We start from the raw sequence: 18415 nt of genomic DNA on the forward strand, positions 1-18415 counted from the left end.
CTATTCCCTCCTAGCTCTATCTAGTATTAGATTATTATAGATAAGGTTATTATTAGTCTTACTCCTTATAACGCCCTACCTATATCTAGTTATAATACGCGCTAGATCTTACCTACTAAGCTATATATACTTATTACTATTAGTATTACTAAGCTACCCTAAGGCTAGTACTATTTAATCTATACCCTACCCCTATTCCCTTACCTTAGTATTAATGAGTACTTTATAGTCTAGTAGGGCTACCTATCACCTAGCTATATTACTAACTACTATATCTACTTATAGTAGATCTACGGTAATAAGCTAGAGTATAACACGTTTATTATTTACTACTCTAATACCTACCTCTTTCTATCCCTCTCCCTTAGTAATATAATTAAGGCTATAGGTAGCCTTATTCTTAACCGCCCTAGTAGTCTACCTAACTATAAGGCCTAGTTCCTTACCTACTCTACTAGCGCTAATATCCTACTATTTAGCTAGCTACCTAATAAGTATAAGTCTAGCTAGGATCTTATCCTCCCTATTAAGTAGTTCTACTACCTAATCTTTATCTATATTAGGAACCTCCCTAATCTAGGCTATATCCTCTATAAGTACCCTAGTAATAAGGAGTTCTAGGCCTACCTTATCTCTTACGGCTTTACTAATAAGTAAGCTACTATAGTAACTCTAGTAGCTACCTTAGCTCCTACTCTTTCCTTACTATTTTCTTTTTACATAGTAGATTAGCGTTATATTTAACGGCGTAAAGTTAGGGGTATTATTATAGTTTCTAACTATTTACATCCTTAGATAGATCCTATAGTTAAAGTATTAGGCTTAAAGTACTAATTCTCTATATATACTTACTTAGATTAGTACTTTAATCCTACTATTATAAGACTAGCTTACTATGACTAATTATTACTATAAGAAAGAAGTTAACTTATATATCTACGTCTTAATCTCCTAATAGTTAGTATACTAGGATAGAGATAGCCTAAGTAAAGTAGACTCTATTCTTAACCTCTAATCTTCCCTCCTCCTATACTATTAGGCTAGTATCCTTAAATATAAGGCTCCTAGCTAATAGGTCTAGTAGGACCCTCTCTTAGTAGAGCTATAGTACTCCTATTAGTAACTTAATACTATTAGGGAGTTAGGGTACTACGTAGGTAAGGATTATCCTTAAGTATCCTCCTAAATTAAGCGTAAACTCTATTACTATCTTTACTAACTATCCTAAGCTCTTTAGTCTAAGTATTAGTATAGGCGTAATTTTATAGACTAGAAGGTTTATACGCGTTATAAACTAGGAGGTTACTATTATATATAGTTTACTCCCTAAATTAATAAGAGTTCTAGTATAGGATGCTTAATTAACTAGCGATAATACTAGTAGGGATTTACCCCTTATATACTACTTAGCCTTATACTAATAGACTATAATCCTACTATTTAACCTCCTCTAGTTTATAACTTTACTCTAGACTATAACTATAGCTAGAGTTCCTTATTTCCTAATTTAGGCTCCTTAATATCTTTAATCTCGTTCTCTAGTAATAGCTAGACTACTATAGCCTAGGGAGGATAAGTAGGCTTATATAGGTACTTACTAATAAAGTAAGCGTTACTACTATAACGTAGATAGAGCTTAGATATACGTTATTAGCTTACCTCTATATCTAATACCTACTTAGTATACTAGATAGCTAAATAGGCTAGGCTAGTAGGCTCCTATTCTATAGCCTTAGGGGCGGTACTTATTTAGTTTAACCGTCCTTATAGCGTTATTATAGTACTACTAGAGGCCTAACCTATTAACCTACTCTTATAGAATCGGCTATTAGCCTAGTAACTACTATTATATACGCTACTATTATTATTTCTAAGTCTCTCTATAGAATTACTAACTTAGGTAAGAAGGGCTATATACTAGTTCTAAGACTCTCCTCCTAAGACTAACCCTACTATTTAGGCTAATAGTTTATAGCTTAGTATATTCTCTAGGAGGCTAATCTTAGCTAAATCTAGCTACTTATTACTCCTAGCTAACTATAAGACCCGATTAAACTTAGTAAAAAACTTCTAGAACGGTACTCCCTACTAGTATAACGCGTATATCTAGCGTTACGCGTTTACTACTTAGTAAGAATTACTATAGATTAGCTCTAAGTATATAAGTAGTTACTTAAAGGTTATACTAGGATTATCCCTATATTATTTAAACTAGGGCGTTATTTAGTAGACGGCTTTACTACTAAGTTTAGCCTAGATAGTAAATAACTAAGTCTTTAGCGCGTAGTTAGTATAGTCTAGGCCTATCTTATTACGGACTATATCTATCTATGTGTCTAGCCCGTTCCTATCGCTCTTATAAATAGGCATCTCTTATAAGATCTTAGTTAGTTTACCTACTTAGCGCTTATACTCCTTCTTATTAGCCTAGTAGGCTATCTACTACTATAGTAACTAGATAACGTTAGGATCTAATAGACTAGTAGTTAGTTAGTAGTATAGCTACTAATTCTACTATTACGCGTAGAGGGCATCCTACTACTATTAATACGCCTATTCTATAAGGTAGGCCTACTTATCTAGGGGTAACCCCTACTATAACTATAAGGCTACCTATTAGGTATCCTAATTATCTTACTACTACTACTATATTATCTATTAATAACTAATTAAATATTAGAAGATTAAGACGTAGGTATATAAGTTAACTCCTTTCTTATAGTAATAATTAGTTATAGTAAGCTAGTCTTATAATAGTAGGATTAAAGTACTAATCTAAGTAAGTATATAGACGGAGAATTAGTACTTTAAGCCTAATACTTTAATTATTAGATCTATCTAAGGATATAAATAGTTAGAAACCGTAATATATACTAAGTAATAATAAGTAAAGACTTAAACTTAAGACTAAATATAAGAAGATCTACGTACTAGTTAAGATAATAAAGAAGATTAATTAGTAGCTAGACTAGTAGATAATTACTTATAAGAAGATAGCTAATAATAATATACTAGAAGTCTAAGGCTAAAGAGCTATAAGGAACTTCCTAATTACTATAAGTCTTATTAGCTACGACTTCTTTACTATATATTAGTAGCTTATTATTAGTAGTATTCTATAAAGATAAGTAATATCTTTATTATATACTATATAGTAGATAGTTTATAGTAATATACTAAAAGTATTAGTAATTCTAGATTTTTACTAGTTACTTAGCTAAAATATAGTACCTATACTACTTAATAACTAGCTACCTAGGACCTTTATAGTAGTCTTAGTTAGTATTTTAAGTATAAAAATAGTATATCTTTTAAGTTTAATATTTTTTTTACTAATCTAATACTTTATATACTACTCCTTAGCCTTAATAAATACCTCTACCTACTTTAGTATACTCTCTACTAATATATTTAGATAACGCTATAAAATATTATTCTAGGTAGTCTATAGTACCTTACCTAGTTCCTCTCTTATATAAGCTTTCCTCCCCTTAAGAGTTAGGAGGTCTAGTCTATTATTTAGTATAATAGATTTAAGGTAAAACTAGAGGTATTTAATTATATTTATATCTAGTAAATAGGGTAGCTAATTAATTATTAGTATAGTATAGTCTTTAAACTACTACTTAATCTTTTTAGCTTTATAGATAGAAGTATTATTCTATATAAATTCTATACCTAGTTTCTATAGAGTAGGAATTATTTTATTAAGTACCTAGATATAAGAGTTAGTAGAGTAGCTATTCTTCTTAGCCTCTAGATCGCGCTCTATAACTACTAAATTACTATAACTAAGTATACTAGAAAATATAGCCTAGACTATAATAGATACGTCCTTTTCTTTATTATATATATCTACTATATCCTTATCCTATTTCTAGTCTAGTATATAGAAAACCTATACCTATAAACTACCCTTACCTCTTTTAGTAGAGTACTTATTACTCTAGATAATTTATTACTATTACTTAATTATCTAATACCTATATACCTTAGTCTAAGTAAGATAAATAGCTATATAAGTTAGTATTAATATAGGATACTTTACTATATACTATTCTATAATCCTATACTACATTAAGATATAGTAGTAGGTAGTCTTTAAAATTAGAAAGCCGTATTATTCTAATAGTTATAGGTAGGTATCCTAGAGGTAGAGTTATACTTTATAAATAATAATATATTTATTATAAGATATAGTTACCTTAGGCTAACTAGTATACGCCTTAGATATACTAGTATAGTTAGAAGTTATATTCTTTAAGGTATATTAGATAGTTAAATCTAGAACGTATAGCTTATATATAATTATTATAGGTTTCTTATCTAAGAAGTATACTAAAATAATAAGTACCCTTTAGGTTAAAGAGAGTTCCTTCTTAGACTACTTATTACTAAAGATTAGACTTAAAGGATTATATAGTACTATAATTATAGTAAAGTAAAGGTAGTAGGTATATATAATATAAGTTTTACGTATTATATTATAGGGAATTCTTACTAATACTTTTAGCCTAGAACTATAAGGCCTACTAGTAAATAACTATTACTTCTTAACCTAACTAACTATAGCTAGTATATATATAAGCTAGAAAAAAACTCCTAATACTAAACGCTATAGATTAGCTATAATAGTAGTATAGACTACTTATATATAATACTATTAGCTTTTAGTACTAATTTTTATTAGCTATTATAGTAGTAGTTTTATTAGCCTCTATAGTATACCTAGTAAAGTTTAGCTTAATATGCTTTCTACTTATACTTACTTTAGCTATCTTTAAATAATAAGTTATAGTATAACCTTCTATACTTTCCTTCTATTATAATTCCTAACTTAATTTCGCTATTTACTAGCTATTAAACTATATTTTCCCTCTAGCCTTATCTAGAACTACGTACCTTATTATTATAATCTTAGTAACGATGAATAATCTATTAAATCTAACTTACTAACTACTACTAATATATAATCCTAATCCTTATTATGCTAGAGGGATTAGATTAGGTAAGTAATATCTAACTAATTACTTATTATGAATTTAGATGTTCCTAAAGCTAATATAGGAAGATATTAGATTATTAACTACTAATATCTAGCCTTAGGTATAATACGCCCTCTAATAGTAATAACTATCTTACTTATTAGTTTTAGGATTATTATTAGGATCTAGGAGGTACTTAAAGAGTTTAGGTATTATAAATACATTATATTACCCTACTAACTAGTCTTCTTCTATAACGCCGTTAGTATTAATCTAAGACCTTAACTCTATAATATCTAGTACCTTAGCGTAGGTCTAACCGCCGTAGTTATATTAGTAATATAGGTAGTTAATATATAGAATGTTTTTAGCGTTATAGAGTCGTTTATAGAGGTAAAATAGGTAATTACTAGTAAGATAGCCGACGTAGGGTTATAGTAGTCGTGCGGCTCTTTTAGATAAGTAGTATATTAGATACGCCGCGTCTATAAAGCTCGTAATCGTAAACTAGTAACTAACGTAGTATAGTTAACTAGGCGTAATAAGGTAGAATAGTCCTTAAAGATCGTAAGTAGTTATAGAGGATATTAGTTCTTACTAGTAGAGGTAATAAAACGCCCTAAACGTAAACTAGTATACGTTAGTAACTTAGTTCTTCGTCTAGTTATTTCCTTAGAAACGGACTTTAATTAGTCTAGTCTATTACTAGATAAGCTATTATCTAAAGGTAAAACCTTATTACTTATTAGTAAGGTCCTAGTCCCTTATTACTTATAACTTAAGCGTAAAGAAGATAGTAATAGCGACGTCGTTAATAGTATAGCTTACTATAGTATAAGTAGTAAGAAAGGTGTTAAAGGAGAGTAGGTAAAGAATAGTTAAACGAAGGTATAATAAGTACTTCTAGTTATACTAGTTCTTAGTAAATAACTTAAAATAAAGAAGGGGTTTAAACGAATAAGGATAGTTAGATAAGCGAATAAATAAGAGGTATAAGAGTAAATAAGTAGATAACTATAAAGTAGACTAATATTACCTAATCTAAATAGGTGATTTTAGTTTAGTAAGAGCGTTAGCTAACTAGTCGTTAGAGTAAACGTAGACTAGCTTAATTTATTTAGTTAATACCTACTTACGATAATAATAGTCACTTAGGGTAACGTACTTTAATTATTAGTAGTTATCGTAGTTATTAGCTAGAGTGATTACTACCTAATTATTAACGTATATAGTAGTCTATATAGACCCCTTAACTTAGTCCTAGAGGTAGAGCTCTTTAAGTAGGGATTTAACCTACTATAGTTACCTATAGGCTTTAGTAAGAGCTAGGTATTTAGCCTTAGTAGATAAATGAACGACCTCCTTCTATACGTAAGATTTCTAGTAGATAGGCCCGTTTCTAAGACGAATTAGCATGCCTAATATAGACCTACTTATATATATATTCTTAGCGAAGTTAGCGTCTAAGTAAGCCTCTAGTATAACTAGTCTCTTTCCTATTTAGGTATATTATATACCTTTCTTAGAGTTAAGTACTATATATCTTAAAACGTACTTAGCTACGGCTAAGTACTCCTCTACTAGCTAGGCTAGAAACTATACTAGGTAGTTTATAGCGTAAGCGATATCTAGCCTTATTTAATTAGCTAGATACTATAAACCGCCGATAATAGAGTTATACTTATAGAGTATAGCGGCTAAAACCTCCCTATCTTAATTAACTAGCTTAAGGCGTTATTTAAGTAGTCGTTTTACGGGTTTATAGTTATCTAGGCCGTAGCGTTTAAGAAGTTAATACGTGTATAGCCCTTAGTCTAGCTAGAGGTAATTACTATCCTTAGTAATCCTAATGCCTAGGAACTAGTCTAATTAGACGGTTTTAATCTTATATACTAAGTAGAGGGAGCGTATAAGGTTATTAATCTTTACCTTACTTAGTTCTATAACTTAGAAGTTATTAATGTAGATAAGGACGAATACGTTCTTCTACTTATTTATATATAAGTAGACGTCTAAGATTATTAGCTAGAAACTAAGGTTAGTAAGTATTAGCTTTATATATTTATACTAAAGTGTAGCCGCCTACTTAAGACTATATAATCCCTTATATAGTCGTAGTATTTTTCCTTCTTATTAAAACCCTTTAGGCATCTCGATATATAGATAAACGTTAAGATTTAAGTTAAGGAAGGCTATTAGTACGTCTTCTTAGTAGCGAAACTAGCTATTATTTAATACTAATATAAGTAGGATTCGTTCTATCTCTTAGTAAGGTATTAGTATAAACGTCTCTTTATAGTTAATACTAAAGCGTTAGGTAAAGCCCTTAGTAGTATATTAAACGCGTTACTTATCTAGGGTACTATTAGCGTAATACTTAGTTTTAAACACGTATTTACTACGTAACGGTTTACGGCCTAGTAGGAGCTTATTAGCGTTAATAATCTTTACTACTCTAGTATTAAGTAGATTATTAAACTCCTTATAGGCGGCGGCTTACTACTTCTTTACTTTAGGAGAGGTTATTACCTTAGCCTAGATAGTTAGATCTAGTAACTTATTAGAGTTATTATTATTTAGTTTAGTAGCCTTACTAGTATAGAGGCGTTTATAGTTATACTTAGTAACGTACTAGCTAGTTCTTATAGTTATATTATTAGTATTCTCTAGGTCTAGAGAGTAGACTTATTTAGTACCTAAGAGTTAGAGGATAGTATCCTATCCTATTATAGTAAAGTTAGTATATAATAGGGTCTAGTTTCCCTCTTAGTAGTAACCTTATAGCTACTACTCCCTCTAATTATTAAGAGTAGTAGTTTACTACTTATCGTAATTAGTAGGAGTTAATAATAGTAGTAGAGTTATTTACTCTCTCTACTTATTATAAGATAAGGATTACGTAGTTAGTAGTATAGTCTCTTAAGGTTAAGTAGCTATTAGTTAATTTATCTAAGGTATTTATTACTAAATCGTTTACTCTAGTATCTACTCTTATAGAGGAGGATCTAGTACGCTTAAATTACTATCTAGATTAGCTAGCTAACTACTCTAGCCGGTTTAACTAGCTAGTTTAGCTACTCTAGTAGTATACTCCCCCTTACTTCTAAGCTAGGAGTAGTCTTAGCTAGAGTAGCTAAAGAACTTAGAGTTATTAGTAGCCTAGTATAAGGCTATAGATTACTAGTCTATTAAGGATAGGGCTAACCTAGATATAGTATCTTCGTTAAATAAGACGTAAGGTATATAAGATACCTTCTAAGTAAGGCCTATTACTATCTAGCTTAGGTAGAGTATAGCGTAGTTCCTAGTTATATTATCTTAATACCCTAGAAACTAGCCTATCTCTATATAGGGTTAAAACTTACTAGGCTTTAGGTCTATTATCTTATAGGCCCTATAGCTAAATTATAGGAGGTCCTTAAATAAGACCTATAGTTAGTAAGGCTATTTAAGCCTATCTATAAGATCTATAAGAGGTATCTTCTTTATTTAGAGATTATATAGTCGATTAGTAAGGAAATAGGCGTAAGAGATAGCCTATTCCTAGTAGTAGACTAGTATCCTAGTATTAATAAGGAGAGCTCTAGCCTTACTAATAATAGTCTTATTAGCTAATTTAGCTATACTATTCTACTTAGGCGTCTTAGATACTAAGATATCCGTTCTAATACTATAGTAATCGTAGTAGTCTTTTAACCTTAGAAACTCTAAACTACTATTTCTAAATATAATCCTAACGCGCTTCCTATATTAGTTATATATAAGGTTAATCTAGGAATAGATATTTAGTATAAAGAGGTCTTTAGTTTATACTATAATAATCTAGTAGTATTAGGTTTAGGTATTAGTAAGGATAAGGAGATAGGTATTCTAGGTAAAGAGTACTATATTAACTAGTCTAACTAGGTTAATATATACTTTATCTAGCGGCTTATTTAGGGTTAGTCGCGGCTTATATAAGATGTATTATTACGTCTTACTTAATCTATAGGTTTTATATACTATTAGCTTACTAAAGTCTACTCCCTCTAAGCTAATAGAGTTATTTACTATTTTCTTTAGGATCCTATCTCTAATATAACCTAGCTATTAGTACTAGTAATTAGTACTTATTATTTACTCTACTTATAAGTATACTAGTAAAGTAAGAAGATAAGGATAAGATAGTTTAAGGTTACTATATAGTAGCCTAATAAAGTAGATATTACTTTATTTAGTAAGATATATAAATGCCTAGCCGGTCTTAGTATAGATAAGTATATTATCTCTATAAGTAAGGTAAGTAATTCGTTCTATTTAGCTAGTAGAGAGGATATTATAAGAGGATTTAGGAGAGTATAGGGCGTTTATAAGCTTAAGAGATAGTCGTCTAATCTTAATAATTATAGTTCTATAATACTTAATAGACGCCGCGCTAACGGCTTAATTAAACTCTAGTAGTTTATTTATTATCTTAAGTATTATAAATAGCCTCCTATCCTTAATAAAGTAGTATAAGGAGCCTAAGTCCTAAAGGAGTAACTATTTATCTATTTATCTAGCCTAAGTAGATTTACTAATAGCTACTAAACTAATATATAGCTCCTAATCTTTACTCTTACTCTCTCTACTACTCTTATTACGTTTAGTAATAGCCTTACTCTTAGTACGTACCTTCTTTCCCTTTTTAGAATCCTTCTTATCTTCTTTCTTATTATTATATCTTTTAGTACCCTAGCTATTAGGGGCCTTTTTAGGGTATTATTTATAATACTCCTTATTAGTATAAGTCTTCCTTTTATATTTATTATATAGGTTTTAGGGCTTACTACCTATAGATTTACTAGTAAGCTTACCTATAGCTAATACGGTAATAGTAGTCTCTTAACCTAAATTACGTCGTCTAGCTACCTCTTAAAGAGTACTTATTATAGTATTAATATCTATATATCCCTCTTCCTTAATAGCCTTAGTATCGCGCTAGGATATAACCTAATTAGCGCTACTTATACCTCTTATAAATAGTACTACTACTAGTCCTAGGGGCACTTAATACTACTTAAGATAGGACTTATTAGCGTATATAAGGTAAGCTACGTTCTTAATTAATTTAAGATTCTAGCTAAAGGAGCTAATATACTCGTTAATATCTAATATAAGCTTAGTATAGAGTAGCTTATCTATAGCTTTAATATATAGGAGTAAGGAAGATAGTTTAAATAACCTTATAATATAGTTATATATCTCTTTAGCTATAGTATCTTTAGTTATCTCTAGTTTAATAGTTTTATTAAGATGGATTATAATTAACTTAGCTATAATCTTATCCTTTAAGATCTACTCCTTAATCTCTTAGGCTCTAGCTTTAATCTTAGCTACTTTAGAGTTAATATTAAGTAGTAGAGGATGTAGCTAAGGTCTAATACTATCTATATTATAGAAGATATATTCTATTATCTTATCTTTAGCTAACCTAGCCTATAGGCTAGTCCTCTATAATGAGAATAATATATCCTTCTTTAGAATAGTTATCTTAGAGTATTTATTATCTAAGGATATAGTATTATAGTAAAATAATTATTTTAATAGGGTAGTAAATAAGTTAGGAGAAATAAGAATAAGTAAGTCTTAAGAGAGAACTTAAGTTATATAAGTAGTAGTTATAACTTACCTAGGCTTATAACCTATTATAATCTTAGTAATAATAAATAATCTATTAAATCTAACTTACTAACTACTACTAATATATAATCCTAATCCTTATTATACTAGAGGGATTAGATTAGGTAAGTAATACCTAACTAATTACTTATTATAAATTTAGATATTTCTAAAGCTAATATAGGAAGATATTAGATTATTAACTACTAATATCTAGCCTTAGGTATAATACTTATTACCTATAAACCCGCGTAATACTAGCTAATATAATATTATTAGTTAAGGCTATTAGCTTAATACTACTACTAACCCTAATAACGAAGCTATAAGACTATAGCGCTTTACTCTATTCTAAAGCATTCATAGATTACGTAATAGCTAGCTTATAGCTTGCCTTAATACTATACTAATTAGCTAATCATCCGGACTAATCTCGCGAAGAAGAATCCTGTTCGACATGCCTGCCATCGTGACACTCAAAGTGGTGCTGAAGTTGTCGCCATTGGAGGCTCTAACGAGTCAAGGGTTTTGAGTTGAAGCCCACTTGTTTATCCCCCACCGACTTGAAGGCGTGCGATGGCGAATTTTTGTTGCTATCTTGCAAATGCGATAAGTCTTGCAGTCTATCCTACTTTAATGGACACATGCGCACCGCAGAACGAGAAACCCTTATGACTCTCCTCCGCTCACCAATCGAAGATCCAGCCAGCTCGTGGCTCGACTTGTGCGCAAAATGGCGGCACGTGAAGCTGCCGCAATCATCGCCGGCGCCGAGGCAAATACCAATGCAGTCGATGATAATGAAGCTATCAAAACAGTCGACGCTACCGTCTCTGCCATTGACAGTGAAAAGGATGTCGAGAAACATGTTGACAACCTGAAGCACGGCTACGATGATGATGTCCACGGCGACAGCTCCATCATCGTCACTGGTGCCGACGCTGCCAGGCGGCTGCTCCCTCTCCGCGACGACTTCGACCCTGCCGTGACTTTTCGCAGCCTCTTTCTGGCCACCATTCTTTGCTGTTTCCAAGCTGTAATGTTCCAAATCTACAGGGTTAGTGCACAAAAAGGTCCCACAGTCTCGCTCTTAGACTCCATTGACGAAAGATGTAGTTCAAACCAACCAGCGTCGACATCTCAGGCACATTCATCGTTCTCATCGCCTACTTTCTGGGCAAAGCGTGGGCGTCTGTTTTTCCCCGCGGCGACCATTTGGAGGCGCGATGGCGGGCCCAAGGTGGTCAGGGCAAGGCTCCCTTTTGGCTGCGCGGTCTCATCTTCTTCAACCCAGGACCGTGGGGTCTCAAGGAACACGCTATCTGCGCCATCACTGCCACGTCCGCCTCCGAAGCCGCTGCTAGTTCCGAGGTTTTTGCAGCGCAAATGCTGTTCTACGACCTGCCCGTGCGTGCCATCGCCGTCATCCTCGCAACCATCTCCATCGGTCTGTTTGGCTATGGTCTGGCCGGGCTCATTCGCCCAGTCGCTGTCTGGCACGTCGAGGCAGTCTTCTGGGGGTCACTTCCAACAGTAAAAACGCTCCAGGGCTTACACTGGGACACCCTGAAGAACTCCAAGCCGCTTCGCTACTTCTGGTATGCTTTTGGGAGCATGTTTGCTTACGAATGGCTCCCAGCCTACGTCTGGCCGTGGTTGAACTCGGTTTCCATCCCTTGTCTGGCCTCGATGAAAGTCACCGGCCAGACCGGCGAGCGTTTGACCCAAGTCTTTGGCGGTGCGTCCAACAACGAGGGCCTCGGCTTATTCAGCCTGTCTTTCGACTGGCAGTACATCACTTCGTTTGCAACAGCTTTGCCGCTGAAACTGCAAGTCCACCGGGCTGTCGGATACGTCATCTGCTTTGCTGCCATGGCCGGCATCTACTGGGGCAACGTCTGGGGTTCTCTTGATCTTCCATTCATGTCCACTAGTCTTCGAATGGACAACGGCTCGGCGTACCCAACCACTGATGTGTTTATTGGCGGCGTTCTTGACAAGAATGCTCTCTCAAAACACGGCATCCCCAGACTTGCTGGAACCTTTGCGTACTCGATGATGATGGCCAATGCCGCCATCGGCGCTCTGATTGCCCACTGCATCCTTTTCTGGGGCAGAGACATTGTCACGCAGTACAAGAGGGCGAGGCAGGGCGACTACGATGACCCCCACCACGATCACATGGCCAAGCACTACAAGGAAGTCAAATGGACATGGTACGCGGCCGTGCTCGTGATCAGCTTCATCCTTGGTCTCGTCGTCGTCCTGAAAGAGAACATCACTCTTTCGGCTGGAGGATTTATTTTGTCGCTGGTGCTGGGGATTATCATCGCTCCGTTCAGCACGCTTCTCTACTCGCGCTTCGGCACCGGAATCGCCACAAACAACTTGTCCAAGATGATGGCTGGTCTCATCCTTCCCGGTCGCCCCATCGGCAACATGTACTTTGCCGCCTGGTCCCACAACGTCATCTCCAGTTGCGTCGACCTTTGCAATGACCTAAAAATAGGAGAATACCGTAAGTAAATCGCCGCTTTTGCGCCTCGTGCCGGTTCTCGCCATCTCGCTGACATATTGCAGTCAAAATTCCTCCTCGCGTCATGTTCTTGGCACAGATATACGGGACAATCCTGGGCGGGTTCGTCAACTATGCCGTCATGGATTCCATCGTCACAGGCAACAAGGACCTTCTCGTGAAAGGGAACGGCGACGCGTCTTGGAGCGGGGCCACTGTGCAATCGTACAACACTAACGCTGCCTCGTGGGCCCTGGCCGATCACCTGTACAAGGTTGGCGCGCGGTACGCCGCCGTCTCCAGCGGGCTAGGCATCGGGGCTGCCTTGGTGGTCGTCCACCGTCTGGTCGTGTACTTGGTTCCTCGTGATAGAGTCGCCAGCAAGGGCTGGTGGCTGCTCCGCGAGCTGAACGTACCGCACCTGATCAACTTTTCCGGGTACATTCCGTACAACGCCAGTCAGACGTGCGTGCTGCTCAGTCAAGTCACAGCCGGCTTCACTGTGCAGTACTACCTGCGCAACTACAAGCCGCGCATTTTCAGCGACTACTCGTACTTGGTTACGGGTGCGTGGGACGGTGCAGCACTCTTTGTGTTGTTTCTTCTGTCGTTTGCCGTGCTCGGTGCGGGTGGATCGTCCAGGCCAATGGCGAGCTGGTGGGGCAACAATCTCAACGGTAATTACGATTTGTGTCCGGATGTGTAGATGCGGGTCTCTAATTTGGTCTTCTCGATGCGCCGGCGGAAGTGGGAAGACGATGTCCTTGACGTCTTCTGGGGGATACAATATTTACTTGGGGCGTCTCCACTGCGCTAAATTCGCCAATGACAGAAAATCCAATCGTGTCGGCTATTGCAGCGTACATGTACTCCTGGATGTCTGCTTTCGGTAACCTGCGTCTCCGTTTTCTGCGGTAAATCAGCCTTCCAAAGACCTGTCACGCTAAAACCAGTCCATTGTTCTCCGAATACCCAGTCGAAACCAATCACCATGTACCGTTTCAATTTGGACGTTCAAGGCAGAGACTACCAGTCCTTTGTCGTTGATGCTTTATTTGAATTACTTTGGCCACATCTGTCGTCGTTGTGGCTCATTATGGCGTTGGCCCTGACGGCGACACTTGCACCCATCACGCCCTCAACCCGACCTCACACGCCGCCGCTTTCAATATTGGCTGGCTGACCTGGCTCCCTTCTAGGATTCGCGTGCAATTAAGGGAGTATTCGTTCGATTGCTTTAGATCCCAGCCTTATGAGATAATCTGTTCCCGCGGTCATCTCCAGCATTCCCTCAGCTTGTTCATGTTTAGTCCTTGTGCTCCTCGACCCTTAGGCATATTTCCTTCCACTTCGTTGCCATACGGCACTTTGTTTACTGCATTGACGAGCTTGTGACGACGGCCATCGTGCTGCTGGGCCCATCGCGCTGCTGGAGCAAGACGTTTGATTGTAGACGTATGCGCGGTAATCAAAGGGCGCCCAGAATTGTTAAGCGGACCCATGTTCTGATCACCACCTGCCCCAGTTCTATCACTCGCTTTTCAGTATCCAATTCAATTGCCGAGCCATTGTGTTAGCCGCGTATGCATCCAAATTTCGTGAAGTTTCGGGAAATCTCGCTTTGAATCGCTGTTGCAGTTAGGTTATCCATGACCTTAGTCCTTGCTCGTCGCTTGAGAAGTCCAATCATTTCGCAGATATATCTTACTCTGTTCGATGGAACTCACAGTGAAGCCTCGTCCTGCCCTGCTCCTCGGAAGATTCATCATTCTCTTCAAGCGCAGTACGTAGATCCTTCATGTCAAAATCCTCCTATATTAAGTCAGACCATGGTTCGATAGTATATTGAGGAAGATCTGACCTTCGATAGCGTTGGTTCGCGTGAGCGGTCAATTCTTGCGGTCTGGCTCCATGATCTTGTCGAGGGTCTGCTGGCATCGCAAAGCCCAATCGACTAGAAAGAGCACCATGGCAGGGTGCCACTCGTCCCGGTGCCACTCGTCCATGGACAGACTGTTCGCAATACTCAGCCAGGAAACGCAGCGGTTGGCTTCGAAACGGAAGGCGCACAGCTCGGCGACTCGGTTTGCAATCAGCTCGGCTGGTGGAGCGACAGCCTTTATGGTGGACTACTTGTCTTGGGGTGTTGGAGTTGCAGCGATGGCGAGCTGGCGATCGAGCGCGATGATTGACTCTTTGACCAATTCTTCTAGCTTGGGAGTGAAACCAGACTCTTTGTCGATATAGGACCTAATGGCTTTGAGAAGGCGATTGCAGAGGTCTTCCCGTTGGCGTAGAGAGTCTTGAAATTCTCATGAGTTTTGAAACAGCCCTTGAGCGGGTGGGCAGAGCGGTCGTGATTAGTCCTCAGTTGCCTCGTAAGTGCAAGGGCCCTCTGCAAAACAAGCTTCTTTGCGAGGATTTTTAGGGCATTCTCATCCTTGTTTTCCTCATCGGCGACCCAGCTGCAGGTCTGAGCGTGGTCTTTCGCATTCTTCTTGTTCCACGAAAGAATTGATCTCATGGGATAGAGTCTCATGGACGTAGTTTGTTGGTCGAGAAGCCCTGTTCTCCGCATTGGTAATAGAGATCATTTCCGTGTATATGATTGCCATGTCTTCGCACAAGCGAGAGATCTGCAGAATCAAGCGTAGGTCATGGTCGTCGCTCTCAGCCTGTTTGGCCTCTTCAAATCATTAGCAAGTCTTAGGTAGACAGTTGAGCGTGACAGTACGCGAAGATGAACATACTGTTGATCTTGGATACTTTGAGATCAGAGGAATAAGAGTGCGGGAAAATGCCGACGAGGGAGAGAATGAAGGGTGGAGGGTAGAGGGCGGATGTTTTTCAGTCGAGAAGAAAGGTTGTGCAAGATGATTGTTTGGGACCTGCGCCGCGAGGACAAGGCGCACGCGACACAGGCCTCGTGTTAGGCTCACTTCACAATCCTAAAGCTCATAAGCACCCTCCATTTTTTCTCTCCTCACCAACCTCTAAGTCTGCCTCCAACTCAACCTACCAATCAAATAGTCAACCAACCAACCAAGTGACCAGCCAGCCATCCAGCTAACAGCCAGCCAGCCAACAAATCTTCCCACTTGCCCTCTGCCCTTCCCGCCTGCCAGCTATGAGAGGCTCTCTTAATGTGTACTCAGTCAACTAACCTTTCAAGTATGCCGTCCAACTTCCGAGCGCGGTTGGAATTTTTAAAGGCTGTCAGCGAAACATCACCTGCTCACATGGCCAGGCTAGCCGAAATTGAGGCCCATTTGGACGAATTGAAGGCCAAACGAGAGCGCGGCGAAATCATCACCCTCCGCAAAAACAACGACAACAACAACAGCGGCAGCGGCAGCACCGGCACCATCCAGTAGCCAACAAACACCACCACCACCACCAAGGACGCTGCCACTCAGACGGAGCCTTCAGGTGCGGATCTAACGAGCGGCAAAGCGGAGACCAAGGATGCTGCAACTCAGACGGAGGGCGTCTAAGAAGCTGAACAGTCTGGGCTCAAATGAAATGCCCGTTACTCTGAATTTTCAGTCACGCTCCCTCTCTTCGTACTACCTCACATGCTCCGCGACATGCGGATAGACGTCCTCATGCGCAGTCCGACCTATCCAACAATCCAAATGACCGTACTTGGGTACCACTGTGCGCCTGTACAATTCCGTCCCAAACCGGTTTCTCAACATATCATACGCCAAGTTGGTCGCTTCGGGCGTGTACACGACATTCTCGCCGCCGCTGATGAGCTGGATAGGCAAGCCCTGTAGCCGCTCGACGCCCTCGCCAGTCACCATATTCTCGCCCCGGTCGTTAAGCACAATTTTGGGGTCCTTGTTTTCTGGCGACGCTTGAGCTTCGATGGCGGCGCGCGCCCCGGCCATAAGTAACGACAAGAGTCGCATGTAGATGCCGCCGAAGAAGTTGCCGACATGTGAGTGGGTCGAGTGCGTCAGGTTGGCGTGAACCCAGAGGCGGCTGAACACAAAGTCGAGACGGTGGCAGGCGACGCTGTTGCAGAGCTCGGCGGACGAGCCGACGGGGTAGAAGCGCAGGATTTGGTCGATTACTTGCTGGATCAGAGGCGAGGAGGGTGACGAGTTGATGTCGTAGAAGGGGTTACCAGTCAGTTTCTGCGCGCCCAAGTGTCAGCGATTCTTGTTGAATGATGCTACTGATACTCACCGTGTAGAGATTTGTCAGGCTTGGAATACGGGCAGCTCGCGCGTTGACGGCGCCGACCCACTGCGCCAAAAATACTTGACTGACAGTCAAGCCTCGCAGTCAGCTTGCCGGAAGGGTCCCGTCGAGGAGAGCGGACGCCTTCGCAATCGATCCGACACAGTGAGCAAGGACATACATCTTGAGCCCTTCGCTGCGACTACGGACAAACTCGGCGGCTGCAAGAACGTCAAGTCGGGCTTCAAAGGGCGTGTATCCAAGCTCTGAGCTTGGAACCGCGCCGAACCGCGGAAGCAGCACGTACACTGTGTAGCCTCTTTCGTTGAAGTACTCGACCGTGTTTACATCGATTGTCGGAGTAGAAAAGACCTCGTGGGTCGTGGACGCTCCAACAACAAACAGCAGCGGCAGTTTTACACCACTAGGCTTCTCGCCTCGAGGGTTCCACACTCTTAATGTCGTCCGTACGCCATCTTTTGCAGCTAAGATAGTAACCTCTACCGGAGGTTCTTTAGGAAAATACCCGTCCGTAGACATTTTCCGAAAGTTTTTTAAAGACTATAACGGACTAAGAAAGTAGTTAGCATTACTCTTAGTAAGGTATCTAAGGAATTAAGTAGTTAGTATAAGTCTAGTATATAGGCCTTTTTTACTTATTATAGATCTTAGGGTTCTTATCTTAGATTTAAAGTTCCTCTAGGATATATATATAATACCTTTTTCTAGCTAGTAAGCTATCTATATATATTAGAGTTATATAAAGAGTTATAGTTACCTTCTAAGTCTTCTTAAAGGACTATAATATATTAGAGTTAAGCTAATTATAGCTATCTAAGTAGAATACTTTACTACTTATACTTAGTAGTCTTAATTTATAAGCTAAATTTCTTATATTAGATATTATCTAGTTAATTAAGAAGAACTATATATATTCTCTAAGGACTAAAAGAGTATCTTTAGAAAGAGTAGTATATAAAAAGGTTCTAGTAGCTAATAATTCTATATATTAGGGTCTTAGTTACTTAAAGAGGTTTATTAGCTAGATCTTAAATATTAGAAGCTATTAATATATAGGTTTTAATAC

General features: G+C 38.2%; 2 protein-coding genes across 2 annotated transcripts; one reads left to right on the forward strand and one right to left on the reverse strand.

Moving 5' to 3' along the window:
• Nucleotides 1-11260: 11260 nt before the first annotated feature.
• On the forward strand, nt 11261-13989 carry IWZ02DRAFT_54470 (OPT oligopeptide transporter). Its single transcript, XM_066770868.1, has 3 exons — nt 11261-11682; nt 11742-13143; nt 13206-13989. The coding sequence occupies exons 1-3, from the start codon at nt 11359-11361 to the stop codon at nt 13844-13846; spliced, it is 2367 nt and encodes a 788-aa protein (XP_066620563.1). The 5' UTR covers nt 11261-11358; the 3' UTR covers nt 13847-13989.
• Nucleotides 13990-16610: 2621 nt separating this feature from the next.
• On the reverse strand, nt 16611-18028 carry IWZ02DRAFT_54432 (uncharacterized protein). The gene is made up of 3 exons (XM_066770867.1): nt 17510-18028; nt 17335-17413; nt 16611-17282 (listed from the first exon to the last, which is right to left on the reverse strand). Exons 1-3 carry the CDS (start codon nt 17866-17868, stop codon nt 16707-16709), a joined length of 1014 nt encoding a protein of 337 aa, XP_066620564.1. The 5' UTR covers nt 17869-18028; the 3' UTR covers nt 16611-16706.
• Between the last annotated feature and the right edge of the window lie 387 nt (nt 18029-18415).

This window comes from Phyllosticta citriasiana, assembly GCF_038021145.1.
Source record: "Phyllosticta citriasiana strain CBS 120426 chromosome Unknown IWZ02scaffold_11, whole genome shotgun sequence".
Classification (NCBI taxonomy): Eukaryota; Fungi; Ascomycota; class Dothideomycetes; order Botryosphaeriales; family Phyllostictaceae; genus Phyllosticta; species Phyllosticta citriasiana.

Excerpts from the sequence above, each read along its gene's own strand:
- IWZ02DRAFT_54470 (XM_066770868.1), top strand. The coding sequence starts at position 11,359 with ATGGCGGCACGTGAAGCTGCCGCAATCATCGCCGGCGCCGAGGCAAAT. Across the intron at positions 11,683-11,741 it reads TAATGTTCCAAATCTACAGG|TTCAAACCAACCAGCGTCGA; the intron begins GTTAGTGCACAA and ends CGAAAGATGTAG. Across the intron at positions 13,144-13,205 it reads CCTAAAAATAGGAGAATACC|TCAAAATTCCTCCTCGCGTC; the intron begins GTAAGTAAATCG and ends GACATATTGCAG.
- IWZ02DRAFT_54432 (XM_066770867.1), bottom strand. The coding sequence starts at position 17,868 with ATGTCTACGGACGGGTATTTTCCTAAAGAACCTCCGGTAGAGGTTACT. Across the intron at positions 17,414-17,509 it reads CGCAGCGAAGGGCTCAAGAT|TCAAGTATTTTTGGCGCAGT; the intron begins GTATGTCCTTGC and ends CTTGACTGTCAG. Across the intron at positions 17,283-17,334 it reads GCCTGACAAATCTCTACACG|AAACTGACTGGTAACCCCTT; the intron begins GTGAGTATCAGT and ends TTGGGCGCGCAG.